We start from the raw sequence: 13,408 nt of genomic DNA, 5'->3' as shown, positions 1-13,408 counted from the left end.
AATAATAAACCATCCACATAAAATAACAAAGAATGTGTGCAAACGACAAACGAGTACATGCATTAAGGTTAGCGTCTTCGAATACTTGAAAGGAGGATAAGACACAGATTTGGCAACTCATATCAGCCTATTCTTGGGTACGCAGCGTTCTGCATGCCTTAATCTTAAGTAATTTTCATACTAGTTGCAATGATTTTACTCCTTTATGATATTATTTCCTTAAGGATTATTAAAATTTGTACATAATATATCACAAGTAGGGTTAGTTTTCAAGAAAATTAAAACATTTTTTCACATCCTGTATCGCAAGCCCTACAGGCCTCATTTCCTAACCGTGCTGAAGCACAAACCTAAGCGTAAACTTGCCACTCACAAAACTCTTACTCTGTTTATCAATATTGAATTTGTTCTTTATAAACCAATTTATAAGTACCTCTTACCATGGCATGAACAAATGAAAGCCTGGCTGTGTTAGGAAGTTAAAACGCAAGTCTTTAAAATAATTACTACTACTACTACTAATAATAATGTCAAACACGTTTTTCCAAAATACCAAAAGGCAATGCATACAATTGCAGTTAAAATAAAATAATAAGAGTAAAAAATAGAATTGCATGTAAAAATACAAAATACTGCATGTAAAGGCGTAGACTTTGACCTTTTAATTTAAATCTTTTTCTTGTATTCCTTATTTCATATCAAATCTTAAACTAGCACACCTTTCATTGAAAATGACTTTTTATTGCAATCCACGTTCTTTTTTTTCTTTAACTTTATCTGGCTTCCTGTTTATTACTTCCACCAAGGAGGCGATGCGTTCGATATTATTTGCATGAGTGCCTGTCATTCTGTCTGTAAACAAGACAGCTTGAAAAGTTTTGAATTAATTCTGATAAAACTTTGTAGGGGTGTAGAGTGAGTTCATGTTAATGATCCATTAAAATCTGTCTCACATCCACTGATGTCTTCAAGGTGAACTTAATGATTTATTGGTCAACAGCTGACAAAAAGTCTTGTAACCTGTTTCGTGTGTATTGTCGACATATAAAAAAAATACCTTAAAAGATTTGAAATATTATGTCACAATTGACCTCTGACCTCTTCTTCAAGGTCAAATATGGCCAGACTTACAAAAAATGACTTTTATCTTTAACACTATGCTTAAAATCCCACAGCCTTTCTTTGTATTGGCAACATTTAGGAAACAATACTGGTAAACTGGGATTCTAAGTATCACATGGATTGTCCCAATTGACCTCTGATCTCTCTTTTATTTTCACATATGCATTTCTTTCAAGTTGACCAAAAATGTGTTATTCTTACTGCACTGCAAACATTTTTAAATTATTTTTCTTTAACTATTAACACTCCCGTGGAAACATTTTGGAAAGCTGTGCCTTTTTTCTAACTTTCTCTTTGTTTGTTTCAGTTTCTTCAGTCAGACCTTCCTTCCTGTCTTTTCTTAATGGCTTCTTTCTTGCAACATTGTCATCAATTTCTCTGCTTCAACAAACTCATTAAAACTGTACAAACCCTGTTCTTGTATTTCCATGTATCTTTGCACATTTAAATAAATTGCTGCACCTCTTTCACCTTTTCCTATTAAAATATAAAGAAATGAGGGGTGGTTCAGGATTCTTTCACAGTACTGAACATCCAAAAGATAAAAGAATAAGTATTTTATACTAAAAATGTGAATGATAATTTGAAATATACAAATATATGTGTTATGGTCCTCCAGTGCCCATATTTTGGACTATAACAGAAGAAGCCAGGCATCACTTAGGATTCCATCTCTTTTATTCTAGCACTATCATCATTGTTAAAATTGTCCTGGGTTAGGAAAAACAAATACAAGGTTTAGGTTGACACAGTACAACAGAAAAAAAAAAACCTGTCTGGTTTGCTTTGTAGAAAGTGTTGAAGACTTTTGAGCATGTAGTACTGATCACTGTACACTCCCTCTCCCTATCAACTCAAAATGAACCAAAAAGTTGATCACAGCACACTTCAAAAAAACTAAGAATATGCCAACATATAGGAAGATACGGTAGCTTATTTATGAACAAGAAGAAAATAAAATGAAAAAGTTAATTTGCACTTTTGAGCCCATTTATGAACGGGATGACTGTCACTACTACAAGTATGTGATTTCCTTCCTGAGAAAAGAAAGCTGTCCTTCAACGCACCACAGCAGGAGAGGTGGGGAACAAAGATTCAAACACGTGGCCTCGTCTTCTTCAAGCAAGGAGCAGGTCTTCATCGTTGTAACAGTTTCTTAATCAGGGTCCAAAGTCATTGATGTCGTCTTTTACTGACATGTATGCTAAACCTGCAGTGACTGGAACTAATTTTACGACATCACAATTCTCCCCCCTCTGAGAACGTGAGCTTCTCTCTCTCTATCTCCTCATAATGACTCATTATTTTAAAAGGCTCAAATACTTTCTGTAAAAACATCACTGGGGAAATCAATCAATATAATATGTACTTAGTTAACAGTTTTATATTAGGAAAAATGCTCTTTTATACTGTTGCGATATTATCACCAGTCTAATGTTCATAGGATTCATATCTAAGAAACTGTCTACCTCAGTTTAGCATGACAGGAACTAGTTACAAGGACTAGCATGGTTCTGTAAAAAGGTCACATAATCCTCCGCTAACACCTCTAACATGTTGTATATGGCTTGTTTAATACTCACAAACACTGTGTGTCTCTCTGTGACTGGTCCCAGTCAAGAAAAAGACCCACAGGTCTTTTTTTCCAGTCCTACGCCTTAGTCTGATTAAACAAACACAATATAACTGTGAGCTTCAGTGATGTTTACCTGCTGGCTGTAACTCAATATTAACTGTAGAGGCATAACATGGACTTTATGTTGTATTTTAAATCTAGGCAAGAGAGCCAACGGGGGTATTTAAAAAGAACATTATCTTTAATGACTTCTGCAATTTAGAGGAAACACTGAATGTCTGTCGTTCTTTCTCGTGGCAGCTCGGTCTCAAAGGTGAAAAAGATGTCATCCAGGGGAAATCTGTCTGTAAATGTCTATTTTCCCTTTCTGTAAGTTAACGCACCTTTATAATATAAAGATCACTTGGATATAAAAGTATAGACAAAATGTGTTCTGGGTCACAAAGTCAATATTTGTCAGAGTAGCAGCTTGACTTTCTTTGTGTTTGTGTCTCTGAGATGTTCACAGGTCGTGACTGGGCTGTCCAAGGCTGTGTGCACAGCGGCACTGTTTGCCCTTGATTGTTTCAAACCGTCTATGTTTAAAACAAGCTTGAACGAAGGTAATCGCTTTAAAAAATAGAAGAAGGAGCTTCTATCTGAAGTAAGTTAAGTGGGATCTTTTGTTAATTTCTTTCCACATGCAGGACTTTTACTCACTCAGATTGAACTCAGGGAACAATCAAATCTTTTTCCTTTTTTTTTTTACCCGTTAACCCTCTAAAATGGCCAAAGAAAAGTTCCAAACAAAGAAAGCCGAATCAACAACATCAGGCAAAGGCCACATAGAGGTTATCGAACGAGAACTTGTTGGAGTCGAGCAGATTCCTGCTGACGTAACCATCCAGTGTCTATGTGGTCATTCTACAAAAGCAGCTCTGAAGGCAGGGCAGGGAACAAGGCTGACAAAGATTTCAAAGTTTGTGGAAAAGACTAATAATAACATACTACAAACTTCAGATCTACAAGTAGTCACTGTCAAAATCAGACACGCACTTCAGGGCTCAGGGAAAAGCACGCCCTCGTCATGCTGTCGTCTGCTGAAAGGACAAACGGCTTCTCTGTAAGTCTGTAGGCCTGAAGTCTCTGGCAGCAGCTCTCTTTTCAAAAAGGAAACTCTTCTTTTCCTGCCTCTTTTACGCAGAGGACAAACAGTATGAGGTCAGGTGGTTGTTCAAGCCTACAAATGCCATCAGAAGCAGTGGTGAGAAGGTCCAGAGGTCACGTCACACTCTGGTGTGACGACAGCTGTGGGAGGAGCCCGAGCCAGCGGCTGTGGCTCCAGACGGCGACGAAGGGTCCTCGTCGCTCGACTCGTTATGCTCCTCTTTGTGAAGGCCGAGGCTGATGTGGCTCTGCAGGGCGGCCGGGGTTAACCACTCCTTGGGTAGGCAGCTCTGCAGGAAAGGGATGCAGGAGCTGAAGTACGCCAGTCTGTTGACCCAGCGGGGGATTTCCCGTCCACACAGCAACTGAAAAAAGTTTGAATAAGTGATGATAAGAGCTGTATCCCACATACTGTCTTTGTTTTAGCTGTTTTAGAGCATAAGGCATTTAAACATTAGAAGAAAATGTGGTTATAGACGGTTATGTGGATGTGTTCCTTATTTCTCTTTATGTATAATGAAGTTAAAGTCTAGCGGCTGACTAGCAGACCTCAGTAAATGGACCATGGCCCAAGACCTCAGTATGGCCTAATAATTATCCGTATTGCTGTTTTAGAGGAGCAGTGCTTCAAAGGATAGTTGCAGATTTCTGTCAGAATCTGCAGATTATACAGTACAAATAAAATGTTCACGTTTCTCCAACGTTGTCTTCCAAACAGTTTCACTATCTACACTGGATGGCCAGGAAGCGTTCACGTTGTCTTCTCCGGCACTGATAATTGGCGTCTGTCTTGTGTCAGTGACGTAAAAGACGGATTTAATGCGACATGACCGTTCAAACAACAGTCGCTTTCTAAAACATCAGATATGTATCGGATTCAGGACCACATGCGAAAGTGACCCAGGTCGGATTTGGACATATCAGATTTGTGCTGTTCACACTGACATACCATGATCGGATATGGGTCGCATAGGGACAAAAAAGTCAGATTTAATGTGCTTTCGCCTGCAGTTAGTATCCTACATTTTGTTTTGATGCACGCTCAATCATCCAGGTAAGGAAATCCCAATTTTTTTTTGAGATTTCCTTACAGCTTTTTGGGGTACATCCTACATTTCCCAAGATGCAGCTTGACCAAGTAATGCAATGCTACTGCAGGATGTTTTTTCTTTAATTGGGTTTTTATTGGTAAGCCACCAATAAAGAGGCAGAAAAAACGACTAAGACTAGTGCATTAGTGCCCTTAGCGATGCTCACATTCATACAGGGATTTCTTTATTTTGTCCACTTTAAGCACTTTATCTACTTCATACCTCGAAGCCAAAGGAGCTTGCAAAGAAAAGCGTCTGGACTTCTTTAAGTTACTTCAAGACGTTTCACCTCTCATCCAAGAAGCTTCTTCAGTTCTAAGGTCAAATGGTGGGGAGTCCCAGATTTAAACCTAGTGGGAGTATCCCCCCACAGAGGGACAAAAGGACCCCCTGATGATCCTCTAATCGCCCGTGCCAAGGTGTGAAAATGGGTGTGGGTCCCAATCAGCCAGAGTTTCGGGTGAGTTCATTGTGAAACCTGGCCCCACCTTATCATGCGAATTCCTGAGATCAGATGGCCCAGGATGTGAGTGGGCGTTAAGGCGTCTGGGAAGGGATCTCAAAACTGGATTATAGATGGCAGAGAGTTGGTGTTGTAAACCACCGCCTCTGTTCAAAGATGGTCGCTCACAGTGGACATAGATGGCTTCTTTCACTCCTCTTTCAAACCATCTGTCCTCTCTGTCCAAAATGTGAACATTGGCATCCTCGAAAGAGTGTCCTTTATCCTTCAGATGCAGATGGACTGCTGAGTCTTGTCCTGTGGAGGTGGCTCTTCTGTGTTGTGCCATGCGCTTGTGAAGTGGCTGTTTGGTCTCTCCAATGTAGAGGTCTGGGCATTCCTCGCTGCACTGTGCAGCATACACCACATTGCTAAGTCTGTGTTTTGGCGTTTTGTCTTTCGGGTGAACCAGTTTTTGTCTGAGCGTGTTGCTGGGTCGCTTTTCTTTGCAAGCTCCTTTGACTACGATGACCTGGATGACTGAGAACCTTCACAGACATATTTCATACCTCGTAGTTAACTTTGCAGGCACGTGTTTGAAAAGAACATTTGCATAATACTACACGAACCCCAAAACCCCAAATTGCTGACCTCATAATGGTGCCGGAGGAAAAGGACAGCAAGGGTTGTCTTCAAAAAGTTCCTACCTCAACAAATACCATTTCATTCATGACTGAAATTCCTAGTGTGGATTTTGGTGGTATGACTGCTTGACACGATGCTTACAAAGCATTACTAAAAAATTACAAACAGGCAATGTGTTGTTAAACAAAACATATTAAGTTATCTTAGCAAAGGTGATAACCTTCTATCTGTCATAATCCTAGGGTCTTTGCTATTTTTCGATTATTGTGACTCGGGACTTCTTGCATAGCTTTAATTTTGAGTTTCTGTTTTTCTTCCTTTATAGAATGCTTCTGTTTTTTAAATTATTCTTTTACAGACAGTGTTATAGTCTAGTTTCCATGGAATTACAGTTTCTACTTTGAGTTTATTGTTCTTCATGTGTTTACTTCCCTCAGGGTTTCCCTAATTTTTCCTTCCTCTGCCTCATCCTTCTCTTTTGTCTTTGACCTGCAGGCCTTCTTTGTCTGTGTCTTCGTGTTAACGTCTGAATATCTTTATCTAGATATAAAACCCCAAAGCTGGATGCTTTACAACTACTAAACTGTTTGTCCTTTTATTGTTCTTCTCCTGTGGTAGTTTGATGCTGAATGAACCTCCTGAACCACAGAAGTCACTTTTACAACTTTCACTAAGACTGCTTGTAATGACTTAACTGACCTTCGATGTGTAGCTCTAAATGTATTCCTGTGCACAAATTTTCGCTTGAAAAGGAAGATTTCTTTTGTCTTTTTTACAGGTTTTTACTTAGACCTAGAGGAACATAGTTGTATGAGACTGACCTCAGACAGCGAGGAGGAGAAGTGGTTGCAGTTTTTGTGCATTAGATGGTAGGCGTTCCCTTTGAACTCTTTACCGAGCTCCTCCATGATTTTATCTATGTCCTCCTCTGTGAAGTCAGTGGTGCCCAAAACAATGGCCTCCCTGTTTAAAAGCAGAAAGAGTTACGTGAGCACACTCACCTCCACCATTAACAGCATCACAGTGCACTGTATGCTAAAATGGAGCACGCTCACTTGAATTTGAATGTCTCTCCCAGTTCGGCAGCATTGCCGGGGTTGATTTCAAAGATGCCACTGAAAGGGTATGGATGGCCTCCATATGCAAATTCTGTGTGGCAGAGGACAAAGAGGCAAAACACAGGTTAGCGCTTTGAATGAAAGCACTGAGCAACTGTAATTACACAGAAGCACACAATTAATCACAGACACACTGTTCTTAAATCATTAGGCCTGTTTAATTGCAGGTCTCTCAGCCCTTTGTTTACAGCCTTCTTAGGAAAAACTGTGATCAACAAAGTATTGCATAGAGATGCTTAAACATGTAGCTAAATGCAAGTTAGTAAATACTAAGTTAACTAAACTACACCAATAAAACCTCCACCTGATTTTGTCCAAAAGATGGACTAAATGCAACCAAGTCTACGCGTTTTATACTTTATTATTAGGTCCAAAGTAGCGTTAGATCAGTGGCAGTATATTTAATTCATGGGTCATTAATTCAAACTCAGGTTATTATGAGTAAATTCCATTAATGGAGTCATTTCCTCTCCTAGTAAAGCCCATATTTTCGCTATCATCATATTTCTCTGTGCAGAGAGCCAATATTTCCAGTTGCAAGGATGTAATGGATTCCCAGTGATCTGGTTTCATGCTGGTTTCTGCCTCTATTTTAAAACCAAACACACACACACACACACACACACACACACACACACACACACACACACACACACACACACACACACACACACACACACACACACACAGTGAGTCAGTGATGACTCAACCCAGGGAAATGGGGTCATGATATTAGGAACATAACCCGTTATTCCATTTTTAAAACCAGACTTCATCTGTGCAGTGATGCACCGCTCCGAGTTTCCACTCGTAGTGTTATTCTGATGCCACTAACTTGGATTTCAGAGACATACAGGAAGCTCCATTCTTACCTCTCCCATAAATCTCAATGCCTGAGTGGAAGACACCAATGCCCAGATTGGACGTGTATTCGTTTATCCAATACTGCAGAGAAACACAGAGAGAAGGAAAGAGTCAGGAAGGAGAAACCATGCGGCTGCCCTGCAGAATCACACTGCGATCTATAATAGCACTGTCTTATACTTTATTACCAAATAAGAAGTGAACGGCTTTGACTGCACATGCATCTTTTAGTGCATTTTGGACATTTTTCAACTTTCTTGGCATTTTTAGAATACACTTACTCTCTGTACTGTTTGTATAGGCCTGTGCAGTAAAGCTATACCAGAAGCTTGCTCTGTACAAAGGTGACGAAGCCTTCCCGCCAGCGGCTCTAAAGTTCACTTTTTTATAATGTTCAATTAAACCAACAAATGTGCAGATTTAATTTGCGTGTCAGTGATGTGAGGATTCCTATTAGCACATGTCTATGTGCTTTATTTCTCCATGTTGTGTGCAGGTCATCTGACTGTTGCAAGGTTTTTAGTTTAGCATAAAATGCCTGTCCTGTAGCAGAATACTCCTCCTACTGTTGGTAGAAAGTATTTAATTTAATTTACCTGCACTTTAGAGCACGAATCAGTGCATTTGTTGGCTTTACCTACACATTTCTATTCAGATTGCAAAAGCATTGGCATACCAGCATCCACTGAGAATGCCCAGTGATGGATAGATTTGCCACAGAACAGCATTGCGATCAATCACAGACTGGACTACGGGAGGAAATTTTACCCATCATCCTTTGATGGTGGTGTTGTGAGCCAACCTGCTTGCCCTTCACTGCAGACAGTTATGAGATAATTCACTGAAGGTCCAAAGCTCCCTCACCCAACACCCACCGACACTCCCCTATCCTCAGACACCCCAGGGAAAACATGCTAAGAGCCATCTTTGCTACCCCAGCTGTCCCTTATTAATAATAAATCATGTTTCCGGACGTAGAATAATACAATAAAAGCATTTCCACCGCACTGCTTCGTGTCAGCAGGCTCTCCTCATGTTTTTGCAGTGACCTCCTGCCTTTTAGCTCTCACATGAGGGATGGAAGAATAATACAACCAGAAGGAAACAGTCTACAAGGACAAACATGTCCAATGACTTGACTTCCCCGAGAGTGCACAAACAACTGAGTCCCATTAGCGGAGCTTTCTTTTATTTCCTGCCTTTGCAGATAAAGCATGCATCGCTGCACACATCTACAAATCGCTTAGATTTCATTTCAGAGATGATTGATTCATCATCCTCGTCGATTTACTCTCATCCTGCTGCTTCCTCTTCTTGTCGTGCTGAATTCCCCACAAATTATTTAAGGCTGACTTTGGCTGTCACCGCCCTCGTGATCACTTTCTCCCAGTTTAACAACAACAACATGACCTGTTAAGTCCCAGCACAGTGGAGCCACCACCCTGGAATTTAATCAGCTGTTTAAGCAGCTGTTACTTCTGCTGTCACAATGAGATCCTCATCTGTGAGATAGTTTGAAGTTATCAGGAGGAAGCTGCCAGGTCCAAAGCTGCACCTGGCTTCGTTTGTGGTTGTACGCAAGTGCGTGCCAGTATACACTCTCAGTTCTGGTGTGAATCATGACTGTATTCCTTCTCCAAACAGTCTTAAAGCTTGGAGATGAAAGCACTTGTTGAAATATTTAACTTCACTAAGAATAGAAAAATGTGGGATTCAAATACCTAGTGGGGAAATTTCTTGCTTTAAATATAAGCTCTACAGTTTTATTTTACAAGTGAGAACCTTCCCTTTAAGAAATCTTCAGGAACAGTTCTCCAGGCTTTGTGGAGACCAGTCTATGACTCTTGCATGTTTTTTCTATCCAGGTTTTTACTGCATATACAGTGGGATTACTGTCATGCTGAAAAATGAAGGTGCTGTCAGATGCTTTCCACGTGGTATTACATGGTGTCTCACAATATGATGGTACTTTTCTCTGACCTGTGTCAGGTCTTTGTTGGATTCCCCCTAATTCTTAATAACTTTCACATACTTTTAATCTGCTGTAGATAGTTTTTAAGGCTGACACTTCTTTTGTCCTCCACTTGTCCACTTATCTTATTTTTTAAAGAACACATTGTACAGCATCCTGAGATATGACAAGGTTTTGACTGATAGCTGTTTTGGTGCCTTATTAGTACAAAAAATGTTATGCCTGTCAAATTGTTTTATATTTGCCATTTTTCATAGAGTCAACAAAAGAACAATTTTTTTCATGACAGGCTGTTAGTAACAAAAGTGCCTAAAGATACAGTTTAAAATGGGTTCTTTGCTAAGCTGTCCGTCTGGTTCATCCCTTGAGTTAAATGCTTTTTTTATGCTTGAATGATTCATAGGTCTGTGGTAAGTGGATTAAAAAAAACAAAAAACACTTCTGAAAACAGTCGTGTATAAAAAGTGGCCTGAAAATGAGTGAAAACGCACCAAATGTCTACAGAAAAACTCTGAAGGACCTTCAGAAAGCTTGGAGAACTATTGCTGATGACCACTTTAAAGTTTACAAGAAAGTCGGGATCCTCAAAATATAAAGAAATGACACATGCCTCAAGATTTCTGCAAATTACTTAATTACTCATGAATGTTTTTTTATATATATATTTTTAAAATTCTCTTCTGTCCTGGCTTTGAGATGTAGCTAAAGTCCACCATTTTGCTTTATTATCAAACTTTGTCTTGGATACTGAGTGAAATCCCTGAATTTACAACACATTCTGTGTTTGTTGTTGCACAGAATCGTATTTTATTTGTCTGCATGCTGCTAAATGATAACATTGTTTCAATCTAAATGGAGGAATTCTGCATAAGATTCACACAGGACACTGCTCAGCAGTACAGTATGCGAAAACAGCCACTGGGTCCAAGTCTGAATGAGGACCCTTGTCCTTTGCTGGTGTGTTTGTGTATACATATGATGTAAATCCCAGGCACAGAGACAGAGGTCAGAAGATTGAGGGAGTCTCTTGTTTCACAGGTCTGTGGTTGCCTAGTGGCCTATAAAACAAAATTTTCCTATCATTCTTCTTTTCTTTCTTACTTTCTTCAATTTAAATGTCAGAGATAAATGATTCCACCTGTCAAATGGGGCTCACAGTTAAATAATGCCTAGAATAAAACAATGTAGTCACGTCTGCAGCAGACCAACCTACATGCTGAGCGGCTACGAAACCACCCAGGCTCTTCTTCACTTGGCGTTGCAGTAAATCTTTGAAGGTGGGTGTAACAGCAAAAAATTATACAAAAAAATGCTTTGTTTTAGTGTGACACTACAAGAATGTGAAGTGGAAACCTCAGCTTTAAAAGTGATACTGTAAGAGTGGACTTTGCTGCAGGTACCCCACTCCCTGGTTTTCAAAGCATGAGCACATGTGGATTCCTTCACTCCCCAAGCCATTGTTCTGAGTGTAAATACCAAACAGAGGACAGTGACTAAAAAGAAAACAGAAAGTGAGTGCACTTTGGTTCAGGTGGATCCTTACCATATCATACACGTTAAGGATGACGGGTTCATTAGCCATGGTTTTAACCTGAGCTGGAAAGGCAAACCTTAGTCCGCGTTTTAAGGTTGTCAGCACCTCCTCACCCGGTGGAGTCACAGGGCCACACGGTGGAAGGCAGGAGCTGCAACGGGCAGACCTCTGCAGGAGGGACGGCCGATGCTCATTCCCCCACAAGGCAACAAAACTGCATGGACGCAGCTCCGCGCGTAAAAGTCTAAAGAAAGTGGGCAGCTGAGGGCTGAGATAGATGTCACAGAGCCATTACGGCAAGTACGGTCAGGAACTCAGATCCGAGCAGGGCAAAGCGAGGTGCAGCAATGAAAGAGGCCCATCTCCGAGCCCCGAAATATAATCAGCTGTTAAGGGAAATCGATGGTGGCAGCAGGCGCCTTTGCGTAATAACAGCAACCACGGCACTCAGCTCACAGCATCAGATCAGGGGTGATGATGTGATCCATAGTCGACACGAAGGCCCTGCATGCGCTGAAATCCGAGGCGGGTGCCCTCCTGTCATCATGAGCGAAAAGGCGACAGCTAGAGCAGATGGAAGTCGAGGATGGAGGCGGAGTGCGGGCCATTTTCACGCGGAGGATGATGGAGCAACTGCGGGAGGGAAAGACTCCTGGGCCATGGCGGTTAATTACAGCTGATAGGGGAGTCAAGTTCAGCAGGAGCATCCCCAGCCGGTGCTGCTGCTACTGCTGGTCAGCATCAAACATCCTCTTCGTAGAGAAGGGAGGACAGCAGACTCAAACCTCCGCGATACGACCCCCAAAACATCGCCGATCCTCTCCCCGAGACCGCTCCACGAAGGCTTCCAAATCGGTTTCACCAAGTCCCGAAGCGGCCGAGATGCATCCGTATTGTGCGGCTATTATCCAGCTCTGGCTCTGCCTCCCCGGTTGATTACATCATATGTGCCTGCAAGGCATCCTCCAACAGCTGATGGGAGACAGAGCCGCTGGTGGGAGTACAGGAGCACATTTTGTTACAAAAGACACCTCTTTACTATTTCTGTCAGCCCGCTCGACAGACTGAAATGCTCTTAATGTTCCACCTCCAACTTACACCGATTTAGGGAACACTCGGTTTAAAGTGAGAGAAACAATTTCAGCGTTTTGTGTACTTAAAAAAAACTCAACTGGTGCTACACTTTGACACAAAAAGGAAAAAAATACTCTTAATATTCGCAAATCCACTTTTACTTTGAAAAACAAACAGACCACATCCGGTGTTGGTCAACGTCCAAAATTCCAACCAAAAAAAGAAATAAAAAGGAAAAAAGAGATAATTTATAATTTCTCTTTAATGTCAAATAATGAAATTATTTGTTTTCGTGTTTCGGAAATCTCAGTTTTAAAAAAACGAAACTCACTAACCAATAACTTTAAATAAAAAAACATGAAAAAAAAAACTACTTAGACTACATTAAAAACTTAAGATGTGCACGCATTCCTAATTTACTATCATTTTAGAAACTTAGAAGTAAATTTGGATGAATAAATTAATCCGCTTATGATAAAGTATAATGGCTGGATGGGCACTTTGTTTGGAACAAATAAATACAATTACAGATCAAACTATTTTCAATCTACAGAGAGGATTACATGAAATAGGATAGCACAATTAATACACATGCAGATGATGATGAAACATATACTAACTTGCTATATTTGCTTTAAACGTATATATTTATATATATATATATATATTAAAACTCAACCTCCCCCTTGAATTAGTAATTCACCTGCTTAAAGTCACCTCAGGTTTGACCCTCAAAGCTAAACACAACATTGTAGTTTATAATTAAATGGCTCACAATTCTAAACATCCTGAATTTGCAGTTCTCTCTGACGTTCCTTATTGAG

At 40.4% G+C, this 13,408-nt stretch overlaps 1 protein-coding gene across 1 annotated transcript; it reads right to left on the bottom strand.

Moving 5' to 3' along the window:
* Positions 1–3,963: 3,963 nt before the first annotated feature.
* Positions 3,964–11,611, bottom strand: LOC146612028 (deubiquitinase DESI2). The gene is made up of 5 exons (XM_085342653.1): positions 11,520–11,611; positions 8,013–8,085; positions 7,078–7,171; positions 6,844–6,985; positions 3,964–4,209 (listed from the first exon to the last, which is right to left on the bottom strand). The coding sequence occupies exons 1-5, from the start codon at positions 11,556–11,558 to the stop codon at positions 3,964–3,966; spliced, it is 594 nt and encodes a 197-aa protein (XP_085198779.1). The 5' UTR covers positions 11,559–11,611.
* Positions 11,612–13,408: the final 1,797 nt, after the last annotated feature.

This window comes from Diplotaxodon limnothrissa, linkage group LG19 (assembly GCF_057381915.1).
Source record: "Diplotaxodon limnothrissa isolate DT_005_m linkage group LG19, D_limnothrissa_male_GT1.1, whole genome shotgun sequence".
Taxonomy (NCBI): Eukaryota; Metazoa; Chordata; class Actinopteri; order Cichliformes; family Cichlidae; genus Diplotaxodon; species Diplotaxodon limnothrissa.
This window is presented reverse-complemented; position numbering and strand designations above follow the sequence as displayed.